The sequence below is a fragment of the Panicum hallii genome, chromosome 1 (assembly GCF_002211085.1).
Source record: "Panicum hallii strain FIL2 chromosome 1, PHallii_v3.1, whole genome shotgun sequence".
In the NCBI taxonomy this organism is placed as follows: Eukaryota; Viridiplantae; Streptophyta; class Magnoliopsida; order Poales; family Poaceae; genus Panicum; species Panicum hallii.
The window spans coordinates 4,638,005-4,665,463 of record NC_038042.1 but is presented as its reverse complement, the minus strand read 5'-3'; the positions used below and the strand labels follow the sequence as shown (position 1 = coordinate 4,665,463).

General features: G+C 46.6%; 4 protein-coding genes across 4 annotated transcripts; 3 read left to right on the top strand and 1 right to left on the bottom strand.

Annotated features, from left to right (window-relative positions):
* The first annotated feature begins 746 nt into the window (after positions 1 to 746).
* LOC112885616 (alpha/beta hydrolase domain-containing protein 17C-like) lies at positions 747 to 5,655 on the top strand. The gene is made up of 6 exons (XM_025951201.1): positions 747 to 1,329; positions 3,372 to 3,408; positions 3,485 to 3,721; positions 3,792 to 3,839; positions 4,782 to 5,224; positions 5,362 to 5,655. Exons 1-6 carry the CDS (start codon positions 935 to 937, stop codon positions 5,435 to 5,437), a joined length of 1,236 nt encoding a protein of 411 aa, XP_025806986.1. The 5' UTR covers positions 747 to 934; the 3' UTR covers positions 5,438 to 5,655.
* Positions 5,656 to 8,457: 2,802 nt separating this feature from the next.
* LOC112885637 lies at positions 8,458 to 9,407 on the top strand. The gene is made up of 2 exons (XM_025951210.1): positions 8,458 to 8,626; positions 8,778 to 9,407. The coding sequence occupies exons 1-2, from the start codon at positions 8,536 to 8,538 to the stop codon at positions 9,047 to 9,049; spliced, it is 363 nt and encodes a 120-aa protein (XP_025806995.1). The 5' UTR covers positions 8,458 to 8,535; the 3' UTR covers positions 9,050 to 9,407.
* Positions 9,408 to 10,641: 1,234 nt separating this feature from the next.
* Positions 10,642 to 12,508, top strand: LOC112891363 (lycopene beta cyclase, chloroplastic). Its single transcript, XM_025958206.1, has one exon. The coding sequence runs from the start codon at positions 10,731 to 10,733 to the stop codon at positions 12,207 to 12,209; it is 1,479 nt and encodes a 492-aa protein (XP_025813991.1). The 5' UTR covers positions 10,642 to 10,730; the 3' UTR covers positions 12,210 to 12,508.
* A 160-nt stretch (positions 12,509 to 12,668) lies between these two features.
* Positions 12,669 to 19,115, bottom strand: LOC112891357 (protein STRUBBELIG-RECEPTOR FAMILY 8). Its single transcript, XM_025958194.1, has 16 exons — positions 18,516 to 19,115; positions 18,259 to 18,391; positions 17,664 to 17,735; positions 17,514 to 17,579; positions 17,362 to 17,433; positions 17,197 to 17,268; positions 16,314 to 16,385; positions 16,152 to 16,223; positions 16,012 to 16,077; positions 15,601 to 15,926; positions 14,864 to 15,120; positions 14,239 to 14,510; positions 14,020 to 14,155; positions 13,771 to 13,910; positions 13,534 to 13,690; positions 12,669 to 13,169 (listed from the first exon to the last, which is right to left on the bottom strand). The coding sequence occupies exons 1-16, from the start codon at positions 18,601 to 18,603 to the stop codon at positions 13,011 to 13,013; spliced, it is 2,160 nt and encodes a 719-aa protein (XP_025813979.1). The 5' UTR covers positions 18,604 to 19,115; the 3' UTR covers positions 12,669 to 13,010.
* Positions 19,116 to 27,459: the final 8,344 nt, after the last annotated feature.

Sequence of the window (27,459 nt, the reverse complement as noted above, 5' to 3'; positions counted from 1 at the left end):
AAAGGCATTGGTACTATGGCAGATGGCACATAGGGATATATTGCTCATAAAATAAGCAATGGATCAGCTCTCAAGTTCATCTTAAGAAGCAAAGCATATGTTGGAGTAACTAGAGGTTACATAATTCGCATCTCACATATTTAAACCAACTTCATGGAACTAAAAATAATTTTCTCAAAAGTTAAGATTGTGTATGTTCCATAGCACATGTTTCCTTTTTGTACTTGCTATTGAAAAAGATTGTTTTAAATCTAATGGTTTCATATTCTTTCATATGGATTAATCTTAGAATGCCTTACAACCACGTACCTTATGGAAATCTAAGGGTTACTATACAAGATTGACACTTTAATATCCACAATTATAGTTAACACGTAACTTTTGTGCAAAGTGCATTTACGACTCGTTAAGTTAACCGCCACAAATGCATAAGTTAGATCCTTTATTGAGCAACCATCGGTAAATACTAGGGTCGAAAAGAAAAGTTATGATCCACTACTATTAAAGACATACTAAAGGTGAAACATCTAAACGAATAGCCGTTACGATTGTCGTGCAGAGTACGTGCATGTACCATCTTTAGGATCTTTACACTATGCTTCGCTTCAAAATCTTACAAATCTCATTTGCACGTCACTTTCATTCATTTTCTTTTTCTAAACTGGTCCGCTGAGGTTGTTGGATTGACCCGTTCTGCTTCAAACTGCCGGGCCTCCTACCCTGCAAAAAAACACTGGAACCCAGATCACACACAGTTGCGAGAGAGAACTCTCTCTCCCTCTCTCTATCGGAGAGCGCCGTCTCTCTCCTCTCTCTTTCCCTTCCATTCAACGACGCGAAGCGAAACCGAAAAACATCCACGCGCTCCGCCCTCCCTCCCCCCGGCGCCCTCCTCCCCGCCGCCCTCCGGCCCAGCCGCAAACCCTAACCCTAGATGGGCGCCGTCACCTCGACGGTCGCGGCCCGCTTCGCCTTCTTCCCGCCGAACCCGCCGTCGTACGGGTTGGAGCAACTGCCGCCGCCCCCTGCCGCCGCTGCGGCGCCGGCGGCGGGGGCGGCGGCAGCGGAGGGGGAGGAGGTGAAGGAGAAGGGGGGCGGCGGCGGCGGAGGTAGCAGCAGGGTGGTGGAGCTCACGGGCGTGCCGCGGAGGGGCAACGTGGAGGCGCGGCGGCTGCGGACGAAGCGGGGCACGGAGGTGGTCGCGATGCACGTGCGCCAGGCGGGCGCCAAGCTCACGCTGCTCTACTCCCACGGCAACGCCGCCGACCTCGGCCAGATGTACGAGCTCTTCGTCGAGCTCAGCTCGCACCTCAACGTCAACCTCATGGGGTACGCCACTCGCCCGCCGCTCCGGCGCTCTCCCCCGATTCCGATTGGGCTTGGTTTGGCCAGATTGGGACGCGATGCTTCCGCCCATGCGATTATGTGCTGTTGGGACGGTGGATTCCAGTGTAGCCCTGGATCCCCCTGATCGTGCGTCTCTGGATCGGAGCTACAATCTCGTCCGAAGTTAGGAATGAGGCTCGTATGCATAATGTTGGGACTCGGTGAATCAGTAGGGTTGCTGCCTCCTAGCTTCACTGACAGATGCAAGCTTACAGTTGCCTTGAAGCATTCATCATCTGAGTATGGAACTGTGCTAATGCTGGGATAGTGCTCTATCCTGTTGGATTTGCTTGCTGTAGTTGTAGTAGAAGTTCCTATTTTTCTGCACGGGCCTTGTCTGATTTCGGGAAGGAGTTGATCACTGGCGTATCTGTTTGAGGCGAGTGCTTGAAACCTATGGAATTTATTCTTGGATAGCACAGTGATCTAGATTTTTAGTATCTAATTGTCATAGCCTCATAGGTTATTCTGCGATTCACTGGACTCTATGCGCAGTAGCTGGGACCCTGGTTTTGTTTGTTTGCTGCTACTTTGGGAAATTTTTTTTTCGCATAATTTTGTTGATTTATTAGGTGTAGTGTGGTTAGAATGGTTTGGCAGTGGAGTGTGGTGCAAACAAAGTAATTTTTTTTACAATGCTGATATGAAGTGCTTTTAGTAGTATGAAATTAATGCATACATGCATGCATTTTTTCTGTCTGGTAGCGCTCGCAAAGTTCTAATGGTGAAATTGCTAGCCGAAAGTATCATTTGAGGAATAATTTTGCAAATCTTCTGTCATGCACTATCTGAGGAAATGTTCAAACAGTTACGTTACTTATTGACAGTTGGTAACTCTCCATAAGTGGAAATCAGGAGGCACAAATCTTTTATTTGTTCTTTAAATAGAAATAGCGCATCTTTCTAGCTGGACCGTTCCACGCTTTACATTGAGGATACTTTGTTAAAGATTCTGGCTTTTAGCCCATTTGTTTTATTCTTCTGTTGTGGTGAAATAGCTCAGGTTGAGGAACCTTTGTTTTAAAATTTCCATTCAAATCTACTTTAGGTCCAGGTTTTGGGGGGAGGAAAACAAACAAGTAAAGCAATCTTGGTGTCATCTGCCTGATGATTGGTGGTCTGGTGGTTGATCGCCGATGTGAACCATTGATTGATTCAGTGAATCTAGCAGCTGTAGCTAATATAAAACTCTGTGGTAGGGAGGAATTGCCTGTTGCCTTGTCCTCCTTTTCTTTAATTCAAGTTTTTTGTTGCTTTATTATCTGGTTTATTAATATAATCAACATTATTTTTTTGTCTTTTTGTTACTGCTCTGTCTTTTGAACCTACTTTTGTCCTCTCTATGTCCATAATTTCTGCAACATAACATCATGCTGTGTGGCTACTTTAACTAGATGCTTGTGTTGACTGAGTAATATAAGTTAAACATCAGGACTGTTGCTGACATGGTCCATAGGGCTTTTGTAGCTAGCCTGGGACACTAATAAGGACCTTCGTTAAGTGCAATTCAGCAAACTGAAATGTCTTTGCATAAACTTATTTAGACACTATCTGCTGTGAGGCTTAATTTTTCATGAAATGAAGAAAAAAATTGAAGATTAGCTATGATTCTGAAAGAAGCATCTTAAACAAAAAAGAACATGACCGAAAGTTTATTTTATCATCCTAGAGCTAAGTAAAATTATTTTATATCAGTTATTGACAACATTAAAGGATCGAGATTTCTTACAGGGAAATGTGTTCATGCATAGCTTCTTAAGTGTCGTAACCATTAATGGTTGGATAACACTAGGTTATGCAGAATTTGAAGTGATTCTTATGTTGCCAATTTTACATAGTTGAGTGTCACAAGCTCACAGCTGTGCTTTATTCATTCTTTGGTATTGGCACCTTATGTTTTTGAAACCATGGGATGAACTTCTTTTCTGCACCTTTTCAGCCTATTTGGATGAAATATTAATACCTCACCTATTGTACGTTTGCAGCTATGACTATTCTGGTTATGGGCAATCCTCTGGGAAGGTACACACCTTTATTGTTCTAGCCATAATCTTGATGTGCATGATTCTAATCCTTTATGTTCTTCCTAATACTGCAGCCTAGTGAGCAAAACACTTATGCTGATATAGAAGCTGTATACAGATGCCTCATAGAAACCTATGGAGCTTCTGAGGATAATATCATTCTTTATGGTCAATCAGTGGGCAGTGGTCCTACACTGGATTTAGCATCCCGATTAACTCGTTTGAGAGCAGTTGTCCTACATAGCCCCATTTTGTCTGGCTTAAGAGTGATGTATCCTGTAAAACATACATACTGGTTTGACATATACAAGGTAATTAATTTAGACTTGTTTTGAATCTTATTTATCACATAATCAATCTAAATTTAATCTGTATTTGCAGAATATCGACAAAATTCCATTAGTCAGGTGTCCTGTGCTAGTGATACATGTGAGTATTCTTCATTCTTGCAGCAATTCTTTGTCATATTGGACTGCACTTTTCAGGACATACATGTTTTTACTCTTTCTTGATTTTTTTTTTCTTTAGCGCGTGCATATGATTATGGCAATTAGGCTTCTCAGAAAAGAGAATGACAACCAAGTGCCATCATTAGAAATATCTGGTGGTTAATTTATTGGCAAGCTGTGGACTATGCAGTATTTGAATGATAGTATAGTTGCAGGGGCTTCTAGTAAGAATTCTATCCAAACAGGCCCCATTTGTTTATCCTGGAACCTAAATTTCCGGTCTAGGTGTTAGGTGATCTTTTTTTTTAAAAAAATGATTTTTGTTTTAAAAATTTTGCACCAGAACTTGTTACATGCTTACATTTACTAGTTTCTGAAAACACCTCATTAATATGTATTATAGGATAATACATGATCCTCTATTTATATAACCCCATAACTGCCCCTCCGCACAGCAAAGCTCTGTTCATGAAAGATCCAACTGAGCCTTTACCAAGAGGAATAGAATTGCATGGTTATTTTTGTTAATGAATTGCGAACCATAAATGTATGCTTGCTTACAACTGTCCTCATGCAATGAAACACAGGGCTATCAATATTACTTTGTGGCACAAAGACTTAATAATGCAGATAAAAAGTTTCTAGGTTTGGTGAGCTACAAAGATAGTGTCCTGTAAACCTGGGACAATTATCATTGTAGCACGCTAAAATTTCCTGTGCACAGCCTGTTCATTATATTATGGCTATAAACATGGAAACCTAGGGCTTTATTATGACTATGATGGTGTATTATTTCTATAGTCATCTATTGAAGTAGTTTTGCTAGAATTTCCTTCTGATGTAGTACAACCTGTTCATTCCAGTCAAGATGTAGGAAAACTATGCACATGCTTGGTGGTTTTAATACAATATCTTGTCTCAGGGTACAGCGGATGAGGTTGTTGACTGTTCCCACGGGAGGGCACTGTGGGAACTTGCTAAGGTGAAGTACGAGCCGCTATGGATCAAAGGCGGAAACCACTGTAATCTTGAACTGTACCCGGAATACATCAAGCACCTGAAGAAGTTTGTGGGGGCCATAGAGAAATCGCCACCTCCGCCTCCGATCGACGAGTCTATGGAGGCATCGCGCCCGTCGGACCGTGCCCCGATGGAACCCGAATGCACAGCGGAGGATTCGAGGAAAAGCACAGACTGCCGGGACAAGACGAGGTCAATCGTAGATCACAGACACAGCACGGATCGGCGGGAGAAGGCAAGGGGCAGCACGGATCGGCGGGACAAGGGCAGGAAGAGCGTGGACCACCCCGAGAAGCCCCGGGCTAGCGTCGACCAGTCCGATCGGCCGAGGAAAAGCGTTGACCGGTACAGATCACCTTGCCAACCTACCAAATTGTGTCCTCCTTTGAATAGCATGGCGTACAAATTTCTGTTGCGCGATCAGATTTGTTTCGATTTCGTGGCTGTTGTGATGAAATGGGATGTGTGTGTGTGTGTAACAGGTTTGGTGGCATGATGAAGTCGGTGAGGCTGTGCAATATCGACTGTTTCAAGGTGACAGCAACTTCCGGGAGCTGATGGGAGGAGGTGGGGGGACGGATAGCGACAGAGAAAAAAGGTTTGTGTTGGGAGCCGTCTGTATGTATTTTCCCGCCGTGTAACTTATTCAATTGGGCGATTGGTTTGGGCTGTAGCAGGAGGTGTGCGTGCGTGCGTCTGTGTTTTTGCATACAATGGGAGCTTGTATTGTTTCCGTTGGTTTTCTAAGATGAAATGAAATAATAATTTGTTGATAAGTGAGGCGCCTGCTGCCAAGACGCAAAGCGACGACGACCTGGTGGTCAGGTCCATTCCCAGACGTTTCCACATGCTGCCTGGTTGTTACTAGGGTCAGTTTGGTAGAGCTCCATCCAATTTTCATGTGGAGCTGATTTTCTATGAAAAATGTGAAAAGTGATTCTCTATAATTTTTTAAGATTAATTTCATGATCAGTGTGAGAATTGAATCGGGAGTGTCAGCTTCCAGCGTCTTAGTTTATTTAAGAGAATCGCTAGCAGAATTATCGTAGAATCACAAGTAAGCTTCTTCTAGATTCGATGGTAGCAGATCTGCCAAATAGGATCATAGTATTGTTTGCGATGATTACATGACGATAATCCGGTAAGATCTTTTTTCGTCTTCTCAGGGAGATTGGAGAGGATTGAGAGAGATTTTAACTCGTAGGAGATTTAATTTCTCCCAACCTCATCCTATCACGTTCAAACTGAACAAGCTATAAGCCTTGACCATGGGTTTTGTCGACGTTTTTTTGCTTGGCGGCCAACGCCAGCTCCGAGCGCGGCGATCGACGGCGAGGACGTGGGGCCCGGGAGGGAGGAAACCGGACGGACTTTTGGATCGCCGCGCACGCCCTCGTGTCCCCCGAGCGCGTTGGTTGAACCAAGGCCGAACACGCACGCACGCACACTCCCGGCGCCGGCGCACCTTCGCACGCGGGCGGGGCACGTTCGCGCTGCGGCGGTCCCGCCCGCGCCTCACGGTTTCCTGCTCGGGGCTGGGGGCGGGCGCGGCGTGCGAGTGCGCGCGCCAGCGCCAGCCGCCGCCTCGGCCTGCCGTCCTCTTCGCGTGGTCCGTGCTGCGTCTAGATGCCCGGGCGGCCCGCTGCCTCGTCACCGGCTCGTCGGTGGCCGCGCCGCTGTGGCTGTGTGGCGCGCACGTGCCGTTGCTGTGCCGGTGGAGTCGGGGACGGGACGCGCGGCGCCTCCCCGGCCTCGTGCCGCCGCCGGGGAACACGCAACTACTAACTAGTCCTACAGTACTACAAAGTAGTAGTCAAGCAAGTACGACCAGGCATTAACGCAGCCAAGTCCAGTAGTAGCATGTACTCGTCGAACTCCTACCACGTACCCCTGTCCCCTGCTCCGTCCGTCCTGCGGCCTCCTGAAGGCCGTCCGTCCATCCCGGACCATCTGTCCGTTGTAATCAAGGTCGAAAGGGGAACCTTTGTTGCTTGGGACGGTCAAAGGAAGATCTCTGATAAGTATCGAAAAAAAAGGGAGAAAGATCTTTGATTGTGTACACATCACGGCAGATGGTCATGGTACTTAGCTACTAGATACAAGTGATTGGCAACACGAAGCGAACGTGCACGTGCTTGCGCCGCGCCGGTGTGCACAGTGCACGGGAACACCGGTGGGCACGTCTCGGAACCGGGAATCCCTTCCAAAAAGACCGAGTTGACTGTCTGATAGTCCGGAATAACCAAAAAAAAAAAACTCTTGGCGGTTGGCCGTACTCCTTGCCTAGGACCTCCTCGATCGCGCCCACCTGCCTCTAGCTGCTCCCGGACCCCTCTCCTCGTAGCCAGGGATATGCACCGCCACGTCCGACCCCGGCCGGCGTCGGAGCCCGTCGGCCCCCGTCTCGCGGTCGCAGCGTGCTCGTGCTTCCGGAATCATGCCGCCATGATTGGCGCGGGTAGCCACGCCCGTGTGTCCCTCTCCCGGCCAAGCTGCGTCCTCGCGCCGACCGCGCGCGCGCAGAGGACACCGGCCTCGCCTCGCCGGCCAGACCCCACCGCGGCCGGTTCCGTTTCAGCACCCGGCGGTGGATGTCACAACCCAAATTTGATAAACATATTTAACAACTAAAACAACATCATCATAATTTATTAAAATATTAGACTTAAAATGATGAATTTAAAATATTTTTGCAGAATTTTATGATAATTAACTCGATACATAAAATTCTTGGAAGTTTCGAAAACAGAAATTGCTATTTTATTTATTTTTCTATGAGCAATCTAGAACGTCTTGATATGATATGAAGAATGAATGGTACAATATGCGATGATACACAACATAGTCACAAACAACACTCGAGCATCACTAGCACTTAAGCATGGAAAATTAAAGCAAAAATTATCAACAAGAAATTCGTACAACAATCATAAATCATGAAATAAATTTAGCGTACAAATAACATCAACATAAATTTATAAAAGTTAGATTTCCAATAAAAAAATCGACGATTTCACCTAAACTGAATGCAAATTGAACGGTTGTTACATACTTACAGTGGAGCCGCTCGCTCGCCGCCGGTGGCCGCAGATCAATCATCAATCCAGACGGGTCACGAACTCGATCACGACTCAGGGCACGGACCATTTCTGGGGAGCATCGAGCCGAATCGCTCTCGTTACCAGCCACACGCCGGTTGAACGTGCACGCTAGCTGTGCTGGCCCCCACGCCACGGCATCAAGATCTTCAACCCCCGAGCAATAGCAGCGGCAGCTCCTCGGGGCTCTTTTACAACTCTGGACCGCGGCCATCGGAAGACGCAGCTTGCCAAATGACAAGTGACAAGAGACAGCAGACTTACCATCAGACCAATGACCAGCTGGTCGAGTATCAGTCTCAGAGCCCCATGCGCCAAGGGTTTAAAAGTACAGGCGCACACCTTGCATGGAGGAACCCAAAGCTTTGACCAATGGCGTCTGTGCGTGTGCGCCCCTGCTCAGCCCCCCTTTAAAGCCGTCTCCGCATGCCTTTCCGTTCCTGATCGACCTCCCTCCTCGTTCGCTTCCATTCGGAGCTCAGAGCTCAGACTGCTGCAGCTAGCTAGTCATATTCAGAGTAAGAGGTCGGTAGTTACAGACTTACAGGTAGGGTCGTTATGCGGCGGTTGGGCTGCGTCGGCCTGCTGCTCCTGCTTGCCGTCCTGCTGGCCGCGCTCAGCCCCGTCGTAGTCGCCACCGCACGCAGAGGTAAACGCTGGGCGCCATACTCATTTCAGGGTGCTTCGTCAGTTCAGACAGCTTTGTTTTTGCGTGTGATCTGAATGAAGATCGATCGAATGCTTCTTGCTCCCTTCCATTCTCGCGATTAACATGGTGTCTGATGCAACATTTTTTCCAGAGATGCTAACGGCGGCGAGCCGCGACGACGAAGGGCGAGGCCGTGCGGGAGCCGTGAACAGCTTAGGAAATAATGCGCCGGCAGCGGCGGCGCACGGTGGGGAAGATGTGATCGGGAGGAGGAAGGATGAGGTGGTGGCGAGGAGCCAGAGCCACCGCCGTTTCAGGACCAGGAGGATCCCTGCCTCGCAGTCGCAGGTTCATTTCGGTGGCCGGATACCCTTCACCGCCGACTACCACTCCGTCCACAGGCACCCGCCCACGCACAACTAGAACTAGCAGCTCGCTATGTGCTTCAGTACTAAGCCCGTCTCTGAATATTTCTAAATAGATCTTCTTCAGTTCTTCTCTTTTAGCTTTTATTAGGTTTGGATCTTCAGTAGTGATACATACTACATGTGCAACCTGTATGTTATGTTACTCTTCTTTTCCTTTTCTTTTTAGGTTTAGAACTTTAGATCCTTATTAGTAACGATATATACTAGTAATATGCAAGGAGCAGTACGCTGGGGCCATTTTGTCTGAACATGCAGTCAGTGTGAGCTCTCCTGAAAAGGGTGCATTGCTAATGCTGACCTGACCAATGTTCTCTTCGGCTTCCATCTTTTGTATGTCTGTACTGAGTACTGACTTGTGGTTTCTGACGAACATGAACTCGTGATTTGTTGGATGTTAACCAGTGCGCTACTTTCTTGTTTCTCTCATGGCCGTCGTCATGTCAACTTTACATGCCATTTTTCACATTTGCCCATCCATGCTACTGACAACCTTTACTGACAAGGACTGCCAGGCAGGTCTCCCTGCCAAAGGCCTGCAGGATAAACATGGATGGGGGCCTACGGTATTGCTACCAGTTTCAGTTTGGACGGTTTGAAAAGTGACAAGTAGTGGTGGCTGCGGAACCCATGCCTTCCCTCCACCTGTTGTCTCTTACCTTGAGAGGCCGGCGCAGGATCTACTGGGCGGAATCAGCAACGACGTTTTCGCAAACTTGCCCTTCCTCTTCCCTTGTATCGTGCTCCAGGCCAATTAGGCGCAGATTTGGACATGTTTGTGCATTGCAAAACAGGACGAAGGATGTCTTTTCTCCTTTGTAATAAGCTACAATTTGAAAACGTGCACACGTGCTGTTTCTTCATAGGACAAAAATGGTTAGTATGCGATGAGTGCACCAATCTAGTGATCACGGTATATTTAGGAATTAGTTTTATACAATAAATGCTAGAAAGAAGTACGAAGAGAGGGGGGAATTTTATTGTACGGTGGCTTTAAATTGGTTCCGATCATTTTCCACGAACGCAACGTGAGAAAGTCCCGTAATATTGAAAAAGTGGTTCTTGATTGGAACGAGATATGACATGACCGTTTTGCAATATTAAAATATCACGTGCCACTGCTAAACTTTAGCCATATCACGTAAAAAGAATTATCTTATCATTTAAAAATATTAAATAAAATTTAATTATAAAACTAATTAGCACTGGCACGTGATATTTAATATTGCAGAACGGTATATTAATCCATAATTAGCGGATGCTCACTGTAACATAACTGTTAAAAATTATGGATTAATTAAGCTTGTTAAATTCATCTTGTGAATTAGCACCCATCTATGAAAAAACTTTTTTAAAAAATTTATTTAATACTTCTAAGTGATAAAATTTTATTGTATGATGGAATTAAAGTTTAGCTCTTGGGAACTAAACGGCGTCTAGAGTTTGATAGTCCGTAGACCGATGCATCTTGGATCGAGATATCTTTTCAAAAAAATAGAAAATTTAAACCCTATTGCCACTCTTCTTAGCAAAATGCTAACATTTGAGGTGCTTGATGTGAAGAATGCCACATTCGACAGTGGTTCCCCCACTCAAATCAGCCGGCAGCTTATCACCACCACCTCAGGCTCAGGATTGCACGGCTCCACCGCGCCGAATTCCCCACCTCCCACCGCCCCATGGCCGCCGCCGCCCTCCTCCTCCGCACCCACCACCACCCCTGCAAGCCGCCGCCGCCGCCCGCGGCGCACGCGCCCGTCCTCTGCCGCGCCGCGGCGGGGACGTCGGCGGGGCCGGCGTCGGCCGCGGCGCTGCGGTCGCTGGCCCCGCCCACGCGGCCGGAGCTGCTGTCCCTCGACCTGCCCCGCTACGACCCGTCGCGCGCCCGCCCCGTGGACCTCGCCGTGGTGGGCGGCGGGCCCGCTGGCCTCGCCGTGGCGCAGCGCGTGGCGGAGGCCGGCCTGTCGGTGTGCGCCGTCGATCCGTCCCCGGCACTCGTGTGGCCCAACAACTACGGCGTGTGGGTGGACGAGTTCGAGGCCATGGGCCTCTCCCACTGCCTCGACACCGTCTGGCCGTCGGCGTCCGTCTTCATCGACGACGGCCGCGTCAAGTCGCTCGACCGCCCCTACGCCCGCGTCGCGCGCCGCAAGCTCAAGTCCACCATGATGGACCGCTGCGTCGCCAACGGCGTCGTCTTCCACCAGGCCAAGGTCGCCAAGGCCGTCCACTACGACGCCTCCTCCATCCTCATCTGCGACGACGGCGTCTCCATCCCGGCCACCATTGTGCTCGACGCCACGGGCTTCTCGCGCTGCCTCGTGCAGTACGACAAGCCCTACAACCCCGGGTACCAGGTCGCCTACGGCATCCTCGCCGAGGTGGACGGCCACCCGTTCGACATCGACAAGATGCTCTTCATGGACTGGCGCGACTCGCACCTCCCCGAAGGGTCGGAGATCAAGGAGCGCAACCGCCGCATCCCCACGTTCCTCTACGCCATGCCGTTCTCGCCCACAAGGATCTTCCTCGAGGAGACGTCGCTCGTCGCGCGCCCGGGCCTCGCCATGGACGACATCCAGGAGCGCATGGCGGCGCGGCTCAGGCACCTGGGGATACGCGTCCGGAGCGTCGAGGAGGACGAGCGCTGCGTCATCCCCATGGGCGGGCCGCTGCCCGTGCTGCCGCAGAGGGTGGTCGGCATCGGCGGCACGGCCGGGATGGTGCACCCGTCCACGGGGTACATGGTGGCGCGCACGCTTGCGACCGCGCCCATCGTGGCGGACGCCATCGTGCGGTTCCTCGACACCGGCAACGGCACGGCCGGCCTCGCCGGGGACGCGCTCTCAGCCGAGGTGTGGAAGCAGCTGTGGCCGGCCAAGAGGCGTCGGCAGAGGGAGTTCTTCTGCTTCGGCATGGACATCCTGCTCAAGCTGGACCTCGAGGGAACGCGGCGCTTCTTCGACGCCTTCTTCGACCTCGAGCCGCACTACTGGCACGGCTTCCTGTCATCCAGGCTGTTCCTGCCGGAGCTCTTGATGTTCGGGCTCGCGCTGTTCGGGAGCGCCTCCAACACGTCGAGGCTGGAGATCATGGCCAAGGGCACCGTGCCTCTTGGCAAGATGATTGGCAACTTGATACAGGACAGAGATGGATGAGGGCTTAGGAGGGTATGTATGCCTGCATTTCTCACCTTAAGATCTCCATTGGATCTCTGGTTTTGGGCATTGCTGATGCTCAGTGTACTTAAGATTTGCAAAGAAAGATTCACGAAACACCAGTCTAGGAGCTTCTGTCAGATATAGGAATTGCTGCTGCAACGTTATTTTAGTATTGGTGATTACAGATTTATTACAGTCACAATTGAGAGCTGTATAGTTGCATATTGAGGGATGTTATGACAATCCACGTATCAGATATCATGATCTTCAAATACAAGACCAAATTTCCGACAAAATATGAAACTGACAGTTGTGTGTTATGATACCCTGTTCTTCATATTTCAGGAACATAGCAAAGACAGGAGGTAGGAATTAGAACAAACTGAGAGGATAAAGATTAGTACCATAGGGATAAAAAACCAAAGAAATTTATCCTGTATATGTGAATGGCTCCAGTGAGGTCAACGAGATTTGTGTCATTAAAACTTAAAAGAGCCGAGCAGGAATCAATTTACATTTCTTTTCCTTCGTCTCTACCAAAAACTAGCTATACACCGCCATCGATTTGAGCCTCAGTTTAGATCCAGCAGCAGTACACTGACTGTAAAATGAAGGGAACATAGAAGAATGAACAAAGTTGATCAATAAGTACCAAAATTATCTCCTCAAACTCATCCGGTCCTGAGTTCTCGTCATCAGCTCAACTTCTCAATTCATATGCACGTTCCAGATCTTGCCCGAGCAAACTCAGCCTCAGAGCTGCTTTGCGCTTGTATCATGGAGGGATTTGCTTCAAACTCAGAATGATATGTCTCTCAGGTCTCCTTCGCGTTCTGGGGCTCTGTATGAGAACCCTAGCTCTTCTCCTGATTGCCGCCTCACTATGCTAGCCCTCTGCATCAGGCGCACAAGTTGCTGAACAACCTCTGACATAGGCGGACGGAACTCTGGCTCAGGCTGCAGAAACAAATGATACATTCTTAGTATATGTTCTTAGTATATGGCTCCTGAAAAGAGAAATAAGTGCTCTGTTGCTTTGTTTTGATGAAATGGAGCGGGGCAATCTTGCCTGCTACTCTTATAAAAGAGAAATAAGTGGCAAAATGGACCAATTAAATTTTACAGCAAATGATTTTGCGTGGTTAAGCACCCAACACATATGTATTAGAGTGAGCATTTGAAATATTAGCAAATTAGTCACTCCTCCACACGACAGTTTTCCCACACATGTTTTTTTATTAGATTTCTTTAAAGTCATCATGAGTACTCAATGGCCATTACAGATCAATAACTGAACATGTGTCACAAAGCAATAATATACCTGAACACAGAGCGCAATTATGTCTGCAAAACGGGAGAGTGATTTAGCTGGGTACATTCCATTTAATGCTGGATCAACCATCTTAGCGAGTGCATCAATATCGTGAAGCTGCGGAGTAGCCCATCTAACAAGGGACTGTTCTGACCTCTCTCTAGAGCTGCAACAACCACCCAAGGGTTATTTCAACTTACTATAGGATGTAAAGCACCAGGATCAGATATATGCTAGACAACGTACCTGTCTAGTGGCTTCCGCCCTGTCAATAGCTCTAACATCACTACTCCAAAACTGTACACGTCACTCTTTACAGTATAAATTCCAGACATAGCAAACTCAGGGGCACTATATCCAAATGATCCAAATACTTCAGTAGAAACCTGTAACAACAAGCTAATTAGTTAATCCATGGACAAAGTAAAAATCACAGATTCCAAAAATGGCTATTTGGAAACAACTTCAGTACAAAAAATGCGGTGTACTACTTACTTGTCTTTCAGTATTAGGTGTCAAGGCAGCAAGTCCACAGTCAGATAGATGTGGATTATGCTCCTCGTCTAGTAGGATGTTTGAAGACTTAAAGTTTCTATGAACAACAGATGGCAAGCACACCTCATGCAGGTATCTACAACAAGATGTGGAAGACATTATATGCATCCTCTGCCATAACCTTGGAGTACACAGTGCTGTAAAATTCAAATAACTTACTCCAGTGCCCGAGCAGTGCCTAGTGCTATCCTTACGCGGATGTTCCATGTAAGCTTCCTGCTCATCTCATCAGTGAAGTGCAACATATCCTGCAGCGTCCCATTTCCAATGTACTCGTAAACAAGAAGCCTTTGCCCATGTTCAACACAATATCCTGTTAGTGGCACGATGTTTGGATGCCTTAGTCGGGACATGCTTGATACAGCCTCAAGGAAGTTGTCTTCTTCCTGTAAAGAAAGGGCAGCGCTGTCTATCTTCTTAACAGCAAGAACCTGTAATCATGGCACACAGCTCAGGTGTAGTGCAGAGCATGAGTAAGAAAAAATAGTGGTGTACAGCGTCTAAAAACATATAAAACACCACTACCTCAACAAACAACAAAAGCACAAGGATTTGGTTCCATAATGCGTTGAATGAAGTAACAAGTCTGATATTGAGCAATGATAATAAACAGATTCATAATGCATTAAATAGTTTGTAGTTGAGTATTAGCAGCAAGGGTTTTGATATTTTGATACAATACACCCACTGTATATATTTGATTCTTCCCCCCTTTTTTTCTGCAAGGACCAAAGAGTATAGATTTGATTTTTGTTACGATCAAATTACAAAATGCACAATGTACCTTTCCATTTGGGAAATCAGCCTTGTAAACTCGACCAAGAGAACCCTCTCCTAGAAGAGAATCTTGACAGAAGCTATTAGTAGCAACTTGGAGAGAAGCAACAGTATAAGGAGTTGCAGTTATGGGGACCTTCGTCTTTCTCATAGAACCATTTTTACCATAAACCCTCTCAGGAGTCATTTTCTCAGGATGTGGCAGTTTCACAGCTGCTATAGAGGAATTTTCAAGACTCTGCTCTGGGATTTCCCTACTAGAAGCTACAAAGCCAAAACATAGACAAGAATTAAAATAACAATTATTAAGAGACCGGCACATCAGGGTTCTGCAATTGTGCTGGTTATATCTTTAGAACAAGAAACTTAGCATCATTATGGCTCAATCGGACCATTAAATCTATTAATAAAATTCCAAGTTTTCCAGTTTTCTGCTACTGAATTATGTCTCTCCTAACTACAAACCTATATTACACAATTATACCGATCTTGAGATTGAGCACATGCATGCAAAGGGAGGAAATTCCAATTGTTCAAGCTCTTGCCATAACTCAATTATAATAAATGCTTTAACAGCACCAATGCCTTATGTGGTTCAGATCAATCAAGCAGTAGTCCAATCAAAAGTTACCTTTACCTCTTTAACAAATAATATCCTAGCTAACAGAACAATATATATTTCTCTAGCATCAACCAAGAAGAGTACCGCAACATGAAGGCATGACAGCATAAGAAGTTTCATACCTCTCTCTATGTTCACTGTTAGTGGACCTACAAAATCTTTTGTTTCACTGCTGGTATCGTCCTTTCTTTTCTGAACACGCATGCAGCATACCAAAAGCAGAAGCACACATAAGGCAGCAACTATCGAGCCAGCAATTATCCCCACAAGCGGACCTGTCCCAAGGCCTTGCTTCTTGTCACTTTGAATGGTGGGGCTTTCGGACCCTTTTGGAGCATCTCCTTGCCCCTGAGGATGCTTAGGGCGATTCCGTGGCCTTTGAGGGGGTGGTGGCATAAAAGGTGGTGGTGGGGGAGCAGGTCCATTGGCAAATGAGTTTCCTCCAAGTCTATGATTGCATTTACAGAAAGTCATTACAATATGTCAACGACAATTTCCACAGAAAAGTTAAACTAAACATGTTTGGAACATACGTTAGATCGGGGATGGAGCTGAATTCTTGTGGTATCCAACCACTGAAATTGTTGTTTGCAATGTTTCTGTTTAAAAAAAGGCTATTAGATATCAAGCAAGTAAGAATAGAAGTCAAACTATTGTCTGAAAATCCACTTACAATGTAGTAAGGGCAGGGCTTAGGCCACGCAGAACATTGACAGAACCTGTGAACTGATTGTTCTGCATATAACTGCAAAGTGGGAAAGCATGAATCTATCATGCTGAAAAGCTAACACAGAAAAACTAGGGCCTTTCTTTAAAGAGATTATTTGATACTTACAGGCTTGAAAGATTTGATAAAGAACCAATAGAATTGGGAAGGTCCCCTGTCAATTTGTTGAAAGACACATCTCTGTCAAGGAGTACAAAATGCATAAGATGGATTCAAGAAACCAAATGGACAGTAATTTTGTTAGCGTCATGTAAAACGTAACTTCTTATGACCACTATGAAGATTAAATTTGTCAAGGAAGAATAGCATGAAGCGCACACATCAAGTTCTCACTTAATCTATCATGGCCCACTAGTCTTTACTGGGGCAGGAAGGGATACTGGAAGTATTACTTTATGGAGTATATAACTAAGATCCTCTAAAGATTTAGGTTATGAAAAAAATGCATGACCAATCCAATATATGGTTGTAGATTTTGTACAGTAGAGACAAGAAACTATGTGAAATTCCAATTGTAACCATCAAGCACATTGGTCATGCATTTCATCTTCTGGTCAGCTTATACATCACAGTGCTGCATATTGACTATGAAGCAAATTGGCATTCTATGGAGTTTTACATGAAGCATTTAAAGAAGTAATGAAGTGGATGGTTTACATGAAATTAAGTCAAAGTAGTGTTGCAAAAGGTATCTGAAAGGTGTGGTAACGGCAAGATTGCCTAATGACACACTCAGTTCTTTTTCATTCCGTGTTTTATGAGGGGAAACACCTTCATCCTTATTCAATGTCATACAACCATACGATTTCAAGAGAAGGCAACTACATCTTCCTAATGCTTCCCTATATCATCATGTAGTGTGTGCTACATTTTAAAAAATACAATCTATCTGTTTGTTGGTCACTGGGATGAAAGTGGGACGGTGTATGAGATAGAAATTAACGAGACAAAGATAAATTTTGCAATGAATAAAGGTTTTGAAGATTCTTACAATTCTGAAAGTGAATTGAGGTTTCCAAATAGATCACCCATTTGATTAGAAAGTGAGTTGTGGCTGAGATTGCTGCATCAGAAGTTTCAGTGAGTTATACTTTGCCATCATAAAATACACTTGTGCAAACAAACGTAGCAAGGTTTGCCCCAGGTAGCAGCTTACAGGTACTCAATTGAAGCCATGTTTGTTATAGAGTATGGAAGATTGCCAGAGAAATTGTTGCTAGCCAGATTCCTGCAGCACCATTCACTATGAAACTGAAAACACTGGTTACTATGGAACAAATCATATCAGGATTGACAAAAGACACTTACAGATATGTGAGATTTGGGGGCAACTGATAAGGGACCGAACCATGCAAGTTGTTGCTGCTCAAATCCCTGCATGTTATGAAATTGTGGATCAAGATAGTGCATAAAAGTATATAACTGAATGAAGAATAAAAGGCAGATTGAAGCTCTCACAACGTCTTCAAAGAAAACAGGTTGGAGAGTTCATATCCCAGAGAACCATCCAGTCCCATCCCTGGAAGCTTGCTGTATAAGATGGGTAGAAGAATGTGTTAGTGTGGTAGTTTTGCTTCAGGAATTTCCATGGCCAGAAAGTAAATGAAGGAGCTGGCATACCAATGAACAGAAGAACTACAAAGAACAAAGCAAGAGATATAGGAAATGAGCTGAGAAATATCAATTTAGATTGCAGCACAGCATAGTAACCCCAAGTTGTTATTACTCATTACAAAGAATGAACGCAAAGATCAAATAAACTTATACAAGATGCAAATATGATGAGTTTGCAATACGGTCTCAGCTTGAGGCTGCACAGACAACATTACAGCAGGTGCTTCCAAACTGCACATTCCTACCAACTCCCACAAGCCACATACTCAAGTCGAACAAGGATCGAACACCGGAAACCAGCCAAAAAAAGCACGGGTCATCTCCATCACTGAACCACCTAGTCGCAAGAGGAATCATGGAACTCAAAGACAATCAATTTACACGGCTGTGCAAGATGTCAAGATGGTTCCTTCGATGCGGACGGGGATCTTAATCTTACATTTCCGTGACTCCGGCGCCGGAGCAGGTGACGCCCTGCCACGCCGCGCCGCAGGGGTCGCCGCCGCCGGCCGACCAGCCGGCCAACTGCGACGGGCTGTTCCAGGAAGTGTAGAGATTCCCCAGCGCCGCAGCTGCAAGGAACGAATTAATGAACATCAATCACACGCATGGGGGAAAAAAAGAAAAGAAAACCCACACCATCCCAAGAAACCAGGAACCCCAGCCGGAACCACAAGCGCCGCGCAAGGCTCTTACCGTCAGCCGAGTCGGTGTCGGCTCCCGCCGGCCCCGCCGCCAGAGCAAGGAGGAGGCCGGCGGCCAATGCGGCAGCCAGCGCCTCCATGCTTGGTCCCCACACTCTCGCTCTTGATTGATCCTTCTCCGCGACAAAGATCGCTGCTTTCCTCGGCTACTTGCTCCTCTACTAGGACACGGCCATGGTGGCCAGCACGAGGATCACCACGGGCGCGGCCAATGGGCTCCCTTCTCTCTCCTGCTCCTTCACTCACCAAGGATGACAGCTAACACGCGGTACCAAGAAAGGAAGCGAGGAAGAAACGGGGGATGCCACGGTTGCCTCCGGCAGGGAGATTGGACGCGGCGTGGTAGAGATGGTGCTGGTAAAAGACTGCAATTTTTTAGCTCCCCACTCTTAAATTTTTCTTGGGTTCTGGGCTGCTTGCTGTTCTTGAACTCTCCTTCTCTCTCCTGTGCACACACTCTTTCTCTCTCCTCCTCGAAGGAGAGGAAGGAAGGAAGCTTTTGATCCGGTAAATTAATGGGGGAGCAATGGGAGTAGGTGAAAGGTGATGAAGTCCGAAGTGAGGCGGCAGAGGCCAGCAGGGAAGAAAAGCTGGACTGATTGATGCTCTGCTAATGGTGTGGACTATATGGGCAATGGTTTATACCAGTACAGTCAACCATGAGCTGTGGTTTGACTGAGCAGGACTAGGGACAAGATTTTCACCATCCATGTGCCATCTTCTTCCTCGCCACCTGAATCACACTTTGCCTGATTCCCCAACTTTCAACACCTTTGATGCATCTACTAATCCAGCTTACATTCCTTATTTTATTGTTGGGTGCCATGAGGGCACAGATCTGCCAGAGTCACGTTTAGATGCGTTCCCTTTTGCACGAAACTGTTCTAGAATCAGGATGGAAATGCAGGTCATAGAATTACTGTACTATCTTATATAAAAATGTGGCATGTCGATTCATAAGCATCATTCATCAGATCAGAAAGCAGTTCGTTACATGTCACACAGCTCACTAGGAATTGGAATGGCCTGGGAACCTGCAGCTGTGCTACATCCGCAAATCACCAAATTATATGGTTGAGAGTTCGGCACAAAAGAAAATGAAAGAGAAATGAGAGCTGACATTGATGCTCTTGCTCAAAACATGTCTTCTGCTAGATTCCCAACCATGTTTGGTAGATCATGGTCCATGCCCGGTTGCCCACATCAAGTTGGCGTTGACCGTTGACCAAACAAAGCTTAGTGAATAGTAATTGAGCTATGTCTGTTACAATTCAACAGTACTATTCTTTGTTATTTCTAGTCCACACTTAACTACTAACATGTGTGTCCGGAGCTAAACTAGTAGTCAGATACTGCGTGATGATGCAGGCATGTGGCGGGTTCATCAACTTGCGTTTTAACTGTATAGACTTAGGGTCCGTTTGGTTGGGGAACCAACTTGAATGGAACGGTTCCATTCTAATTTCTGAGAATGGAGCCGTTCCGTTCTACGTTTGGTAAGGAGAACGGAGCCGTTCCATTTTTTGTTTGGTTGGAGAGTGCGCTAGAGTAGAACCGTTCCATTCTGTGTTTGGTTGGAGAGCCAGGTGAGTGTGGTTACTCTCATTTGTTAGGGGTGAGCTTACCACCTATTTCATCATCAACAAAAACAGAGGAGCGGCTCTGGCGGGGGTGCTCCTGGCGGCCGCCGGCGGGGGGTGTGGCGGGCCGTGGCGGCGAGCGGCGGGGGGGGGGGGGGGGGCTCCAGGCGGCCGCTGGCGGGGGTGCGGGGGCGGGCGCCACGCGGGGGGCAGGCCGCGCAGGGGGCCGGTGGCCGCGGGGCGGCGCGGGGGGCCCGGCGGCGCGGGGAGCAGGCCGCGCGGGGGGCGCGGCCGCGCGGGGCGGGGGAGCAGGCGGCGCGGGGGGCCCGGCGGCGCAGGGAGCAGGCCACGTGGGGGCCGGCGCGCGGGGGGCGCGGCGGCGCGGGTGGCCCGGCGGCGCGGGGAGCAGGCGGCGCGGGGGGGGGGGGGGGGGCTCCAGGTCGCTCACCTGCGTGCGGAGGGGAGACGAGCGGGCAGTGACGGGCAGCGAGACTCGAGGCGCGTGGGAGGCGAGCGCTCGCGTCCGCTCGTTTTCACGGAGCGAGCTCGTTCCGAATCTGCACCGAATATTCCTACGCGGGAGCGGTTCCGCTCCGCTCCGCTCCACCGTCCTCCAACCAAACACGTGCAGAAATGGAACCGCTCCGCTCCGCTTCCCCTCATTCCGCCAACCAAACACACGGTTAAGGTCTGCCAGGAGGATGCCGTGCTGGCTCATGAAATGCGAAGTACTCGGCTGGATTTTGTACAAGATCTTGGCGCGTCCCCTCAGCGGGTCAACAGGAGATCAATGGGCATTTGAAATTCCTGATGATACGGCCTCGACAGCTCCACGGGGGAGAAGAAAGTCAAGAACGAACTGGGCAAGTCAATGCTGCAGCAAACATGTTTCTCGTTCGCGGTCGACGTACGATCAGAACGATTGGAGGAATCATGATGCATCATCTAATTTTTTTTTCCGAGAATACGCAGAAGAGCTACCTATGATGTCCTTTCAGGCAGATCTAAATTTTTCTTCAAGAATACGTAGAAGTATCGTTGCATTAAGAAGAAAGTCAGACCTAAAAGTATAACCTTGATCCCTCAGCGATCAACCGCGCCACGAACATCGTGTGATCTCGTGGCGCCAAGATACGTCGTAGCTGGTGATCCTGCAGAGGCCCAAACTGCTCACCAACCACGGTCGTTGAGCCAGCTGCTCCGTGCTCTTTCCGCTCGATCTGCAGCTGCATGCGTCCTCCCATGATCGCTGGCCTCACGCGTCCAGCCGTGTTGTCCGGGACCCTGCTGATCAATTCAGATGTGAAGTGGATCCAACTGACTCACCTCCAAAACTTAAGCCCAGAATCATTGCTGGCTGCTGCTAGCTTCATTGGATTCCTGAAGCTGTTGCTGCTATCCAGTGCTCACTTGCCAACCTTGTGGTTGTACCGGCACTCCAGCAGGTTCAGGTGATGGTTTTCTGAATCCACTCATGTTCAGTCTTGCTGGGACAGGAGAGGCACGAGATTGAAGCTCGTGATGGTACATTGGTAGTACTGGCAGATGGGTAATTGGGATGAACATGGGTCCAGTCAGACAGGTAGCAACATGGATGTGCATGGATGGATCATGGATGCGGTTTGGGATCTGGGTGGATGGGATCCATGGAAATGCAAGCTTGCTGTTTCTGGTCCCTCTGCTGATCTGATCCAATCAATGATCGAGACATGAGGCGTTGTTGGTACTGTACCATCATGGAACGTTGGGCCTGCAGAAACACTAGCAGCATATGGAAATCTCTCTCGCCGGATCCAAGAACACGAGAGGATGTCCCATCATTTTCTCACGGTGCCGGCTCGTGGTAAGGAACCGGATAGATCTTTCCTGATTTGCCCAACACAGTTCATAATGGAACCATTTGAATCCTGTCTGAATTTTCTGCAGAAAGGCTCGTGCTGCGTTTTTTTCGCACGGGGTGGCCACTGATCAAACAAGGCTGAGAACCGAATGCCAGTCTGTGGTTAAGAGACAGGTGGCCGCCCAAAGGCTGTGCTCGTTACACATGGATCTGGTCACTAGTGTGAATGAGGGCAAGGGTGTCCGGCCAAACCCTGAATCTATTCCCATCAGAGCACATGCGCTCGTGCAGGTGCAGGCAAGTAAAATGGCAGCAAGCAAATGTACATTCCATTTGTTTTAAAGAACAAAAATTTTATACTTTTCGATAAGAAAAAATAGAGGTTCTGTAGGTCGGTCTTCGGTCCACCCAGAAGCCGACGCTGTCTTTTATTGTCATCAGAATGCAGAATGAGATGGGCCGCACGCGCCTTCCGCCCGCTGGGCCTCCGGGAGGTCATGGGCTGGCTGAGAGAGAGTCGGCGACGTCTGGGCCGCAACTCTTGCGGGCCGATCCGGGATGGGCGATTGCAGCCATGGGCCTCGCTTCTTCCGCTGTTGCTGTTCCTTTTCTTCTTTGGAATGTGCTGCTTGCTATTCTGAACTCGTCGATCATGAAGCACCAGCACTCCAGCAGCAGGCCCGCCGTCGTGAGGGGCGGCAGCGCATACCCTACTTTTTCCAATTCCGATCCAGGTGAGGTCTCCATCCGTGCTCCTCGCTCCGATCCCTTTCGTCCATCTCCACTCTCCACACCACTACGTACCCTAGATGATCTGAAGAAGGCATCTCAGCAACTAGCAGAGATGGATGAGAGAGACACCGCGATCGATCACTAGCTAAGCTCGGTGCGGGCAAGCCGGCCGGCCGGGCCGACGGAGGAGTCCATGCAATCATGGTGTCCGGCCGGCCGGCCGGGGTGTGCGCCACTGCTTTCAGGTCGTCCCGTCCGATCCCATCCCAGCTCGGCCTATCTCTGCAGTTGGTACGGTGTGGTGGGCACACCGCGCACGCACCGCGCCTGCAGGTATCTATCCATCCATCAATCCCTTTGGCTTCGTTTCTTCCTGTTCCTGGAGTGTCAACCTCGTATCAGCCCCAAAACTGAACACATCCCATTCACACAGGAATACATATACTAGCTACCTACATGGCTGCTGCATCTGTAGCCTTTTTCCCTTTTTTTCCTTTGGATTTCTTCTTAATTTGGATAGATGCAGACTAAATGCAGTGCTAGCTAGCTGGTGCAGTAGTTTCGATTCCTGCAGTGCACTGCATGCATGTCGTATGTATCCATCCAGTTTAATTTGTCAACGGTTAATTAGAAACTTGTAACGCATTCCTAATCACCCAGAATTAATGATCCACACAGGTACCGCCTTTTGTGACGTCATACAATGCAATTTTCTTGTAGAGGGACAAGTCAACGGATGGATGTATTTTATATATATATATATATATATATATATATATATATATGTGCAGGATGCAACGTGACTTATGTCATGCATGACAACAACGAGTGGTTAGATACAATAATAAGCATGCATGCAGGCTGGTGACGCTCATATGCTCGCCGCTGGTTTTGGAGAAGGGGATTACTGCATGCTATAAACTGATGGATGAGCTGAGATCCTTTTTAAATGAGGCGCAGCAAGAGAGACAACGCCCAAGCTAAGTATGATGTCTTAAGATAGCATCATCACAGGATGGAGTAGTAGGCGCTTAGTTCAATCATGCAGCAGCTCGATCAGGGCTTGTACAGCCGTCTCTAATAATTTTTTTTAATTAGAAGAAGGAATGAAGTAGAACTTTTGGTATGTATCTGCACCAATTGAAGCCCTAAAAAAGCCTGGCAAAACTAAAAAAAGTTCAAATGATAAATATGTTCTTTTTGTTCTTCTCGAAGATCCATAAAAAAGCCTGGCAACATTTATAGTATATAGATATAAATTATTATTTATAAAAAAATCAACTCTCTTTGCTTTTGGGATTTTCTAGGAAAAAAAAAGAAAAAGAGTATGTGACCGACGACGACTAACGTGAACGTCAATCTTGATCCGATCCCGTTGGCCGCACATGTAGGACGTGTGTGCCGCTACCCTGTAACAGCTCCAGGAAATCCGTGTCGTCCCTTGCTCGGAGATGCCAGAGCGAGCTGGCTTTTACGCAGCAGCTTGGTGTAGCTGTTTTGTGTACGTAGTATATTTTTTTAGAAAACATGTATTCTAACACATTGTCTGCTTCTAGAAGCTGACTCATGTATGATTCGCTTCCTCGGGATACGCATGGCGTCATGTGAGAAAAAAGGTTGTTGCCAATGTCGTCTGATCTATCAGATCAGCCAGCTGTGCCGTGCACCTGATTAAGTAAAACAGCGCCATTCAGATGTCGGCATTTGGCCCTCCTGATCCCTTGTTTAGCTTCTAATTAAGACGATGAGTAGTACAAGCAATGGCTTTGTTTTAATTGATGCTGTCAGCTAACAGAAAGAGCTAGCTACTTTGACTGATGATGATGTGCGGATCATGCTTACAACATGTAAGTGGCATGGCACCCAACAAGTGCTGTACGATCTTTGTGCTGGCGCACGGATAAAATATTGCCCCACGTTATTGTTGAAGATATTTGCATATCCCAGGGAAACTCATGCGTTATTGGAACAAAAAATAATAATTAAGGAGATCCGATCCGCGAGATAGGCCCAGATTAATTTGTAAGTTGGTATGCTTGTCCCGTTATTTATTCGATTTGTTTTCCTAGCACAACAGTTATTAAAATCCCTTCTTCCAGCTCGAACAGGCACCATATATTCGATAAAATGTACTCCCTCCGTCCATGAACGTAAATGTTTCACGGATTTTTTACTTTTCAGAGGAAGGGAAATGCGCCTCCGAAAATGCGCTGAATGCCTGCCTTTTACATAGATGTCAAATGTCATCAGTAGCATAATAAGCAGATTAAAATTTTAAGCGCCAACATACATGTTGGCGCAAATAAGGGCTAACTATTAATGATGGCGGGTAGAGGGAGCTAGGGGTAAATTACGTCAGAAATGGTTTCGTTGGTGGATAAATTTTGAATGCTACAAAATGCTTACATTTAATTTATGATGTGGCTTGCACAGCCTCTCAAGGTTACGTTTCTGGTTTTCGCTGACATCAAGAATGGATTCTGTGCCTTTTGTATGAGAATAATCTCATCCTTGTGAATCATATGCTGATGCTAATATATAGCTACTGGTACAAAAATATAGATAAAAAAGATCATAGTGTAAGGGATCGTATATCAGGCGCGCTGATTACAACAGGCATGCATCTATTGTTCTCCAGCAAAGGAATGTACACCTTAAAAAAGGCCTAAAACCAACAGGAGTCTTCCAATTTCTTTGAAAAAGGCAGCATAGACGAAACCGTATGTAGAGAGTGACATGCATGGAATACATACGTATATTATGATGACATTATTCCTACAGGAACTCCATTTGCTAAACAGTCACCCTACCTACCCGGAATATGAGTTGCCTAGTCTTGAATAAGCCTTTTTTTCAAATCGATAACCTTTGAATATAATGTCGCTAGTCGTGTGGTATATATTCCCTGACAGCTATAACTGTCAGCAATATGTTTACCCTAGCTATTGGCTAATTAGGGGTTGTGCCTGACGATTGATGACCGTCTAGGTGCAGTTCTTGTTTGGCCGTCTTACTAGGCTAATGGTCTTTGTGCGATGATCGGTAGATGGCGGTGTAGTGCATGATAGTCATAATGCATGGAAATTTAGTGTCCATCATTGGAGGAAATTATGATAACATGTGCATGCATGCGTACAATGTAACATAAAATGGATTTTATCATAAGTAGAGGACGAGGAGGACAGCATGCACTTGAACTTCAATAATTGGCTATCAAACAAATAAATAAGTCAAAAAAGAACTGGAAATCAAAATGACATATATGAAAGGAGAGATGAAGAAAGAGCTCATGATCAGTCCTCTCTAGGAAAAAAGAAAAGAAAGGCTCCCTAGTTAACTAGCTGCTACTAGTAGCTTTGGTACATATCCATTGCCCTTTTGCTGTTTTGCAGAGTCTAGTGTGTGAAGAACGGACGGCCAAGAGCATTGCTAGAGGCAGGGCTTTCTTGCAAAGTAAACTGAAGTGGAAATGGGTATGGTCCGAGGGGAACAATGAGCCGACCCTTTTGCTTTTGCCACTTCAAAGGTCTTGATTTACACATCGATAGATGGATAGATACGATCAAAGTAGCAGCGAAGGAAAAGATACAAAAAAAAGTCGATTAATCATCTGTTCATGTTTGGCTTTTGCCCATCCTAATAAAGCTGATGATGATCGACGGAGGTCTTTTTGTACAGTAGCCACAAACCTTGCCTCCCTAAACAAAGAGTGATCTTATTAATGATTGCTTGTGGTACAAGTTCATTGCGCCAATCGGTTGCAAATAAGCAATTAGAGTATACTGTTGCATACAGTTTAAATTCCCAGCAAATGCTATGTGAAAAATGCATGGTTTTATTTCTTTTTGCGAAGAGTGAAATTGAAACCTTGGGCCAAAGCTTACCGCAGGTGGCATGTTACATCATTTGTTGTTGAACCGTCTCCATTTCATGGCTACTTTCATTTTCCTTTTGGTTTGGAACACCATTGATGCTTGATACAGGTCCTTTGTTCTCCCAAGCCACGTATGGAAGTGGTCCATGGACTGGGAAGACTAAAATATAGCTAGTTAATGGCGATCGTCAGAATACGACTGCGACACATCTATAGGATAATATCGGTTCAGTGGATATATTGCTTTGCTTAGTTGTGTGTGGTATATTCTCTTAGGCCATGTTCCTAATATAATATTTTAAATTAAATACATTATATACAAGGGCATATATTAATTAGGTGCACAAAAGCATATTGATGGGCATATGCAGAAAGTCATTCTCATGTATGAACTGATCTGAGGGGCTAATGTGGGGTTTTGATTTGTATGCGTAACACAAGATATTTTTCGAGTGCGGTCACAAATAGCTGACGACTAATTTAGCTTCTTTTGATTCAAATGGTTAAGAGGCTTTTAATCTTATAGGATACTATTTTAGAGTCATTTACTATTGTGAGGAGTCTGTTTATTTGCTAAGGATTCTTGCTTGCTAATTTGTTGTCAACTTGCCACACCCTCGGGGATTGTACAAATAAAACCACAAAACCCTCAACCACTTGAGAGAAAAGTTATGAAAAAGAAACAATAATCACTCAGCCATGTGAGAAAAAAGTTGGAACAATTTAAAATATCCTGTCGTGATGTACACGGTGGTTTAGGGTGTCAATTTGTCCCAAAAATAAAATAAAATAAAATAGGGAGGCTATATTCATTGTTTTAATGGTTATGTAGGTGTGTACTACAAAAAAAAATGGTGAATTCCCAGTCTGCAACAGAACCACAGTGATCCCACTACACTGAAGGAGATAA

Bases quoted from the DNA above. Each gene is read 5' to 3' on its own strand.
- LOC112885616 (XM_025951201.1), top strand. From the start codon at position 935: ATGGGCGCCGTCACCTCGACGGTCGCGGCCCGCTTCGCCTTCTTCCCG. The intron at 3,840-4,781 runs GTGAGTATTCTT...ATCTTGTCTCAG, and splicing joins GTCCTGTGCTAGTGATACAT to GGTACAGCGGATGAGGTTGT. The intron at 5,225-5,361 runs GTACAGATCACC...TGTGTGTAACAG, and splicing joins CCGAGGAAAAGCGTTGACCG to GTTTGGTGGCATGATGAAGT.
- LOC112885637 (XM_025951210.1), top strand. From the start codon at position 8,536: ATGCGGCGGTTGGGCTGCGTCGGCCTGCTGCTCCTGCTTGCCGTCCTG. The intron at 8,627-8,777 runs GTAAACGCTGGG...CATTTTTTCCAG, and splicing joins AGTCGCCACCGCACGCAGAG to AGATGCTAACGGCGGCGAGC.
- LOC112891363 (XM_025958206.1), top strand. From the start codon at position 10,731: ATGGCCGCCGCCGCCCTCCTCCTCCGCACCCACCACCACCCCTGCAAG.
- LOC112891357 (XM_025958194.1), bottom strand. From the start codon at position 18,603: ATGGAGGCGCTGGCTGCCGCATTGGCCGCCGGCCTCCTCCTTGCTCTG. The intron at 18,392-18,515 runs GTAAGAGCCTTG...CGTTCCTTGCAG, and splicing joins CGACACCGACTCGGCTGACG to CTGCGGCGCTGGGGAATCTC. The intron at 16,386-17,196 runs GTAAGAATCTTC...ACTCCTTGACAG, and splicing joins CTCAATTCACTTTCAGAATT to AGATGTGTCTTTCAACAAAT.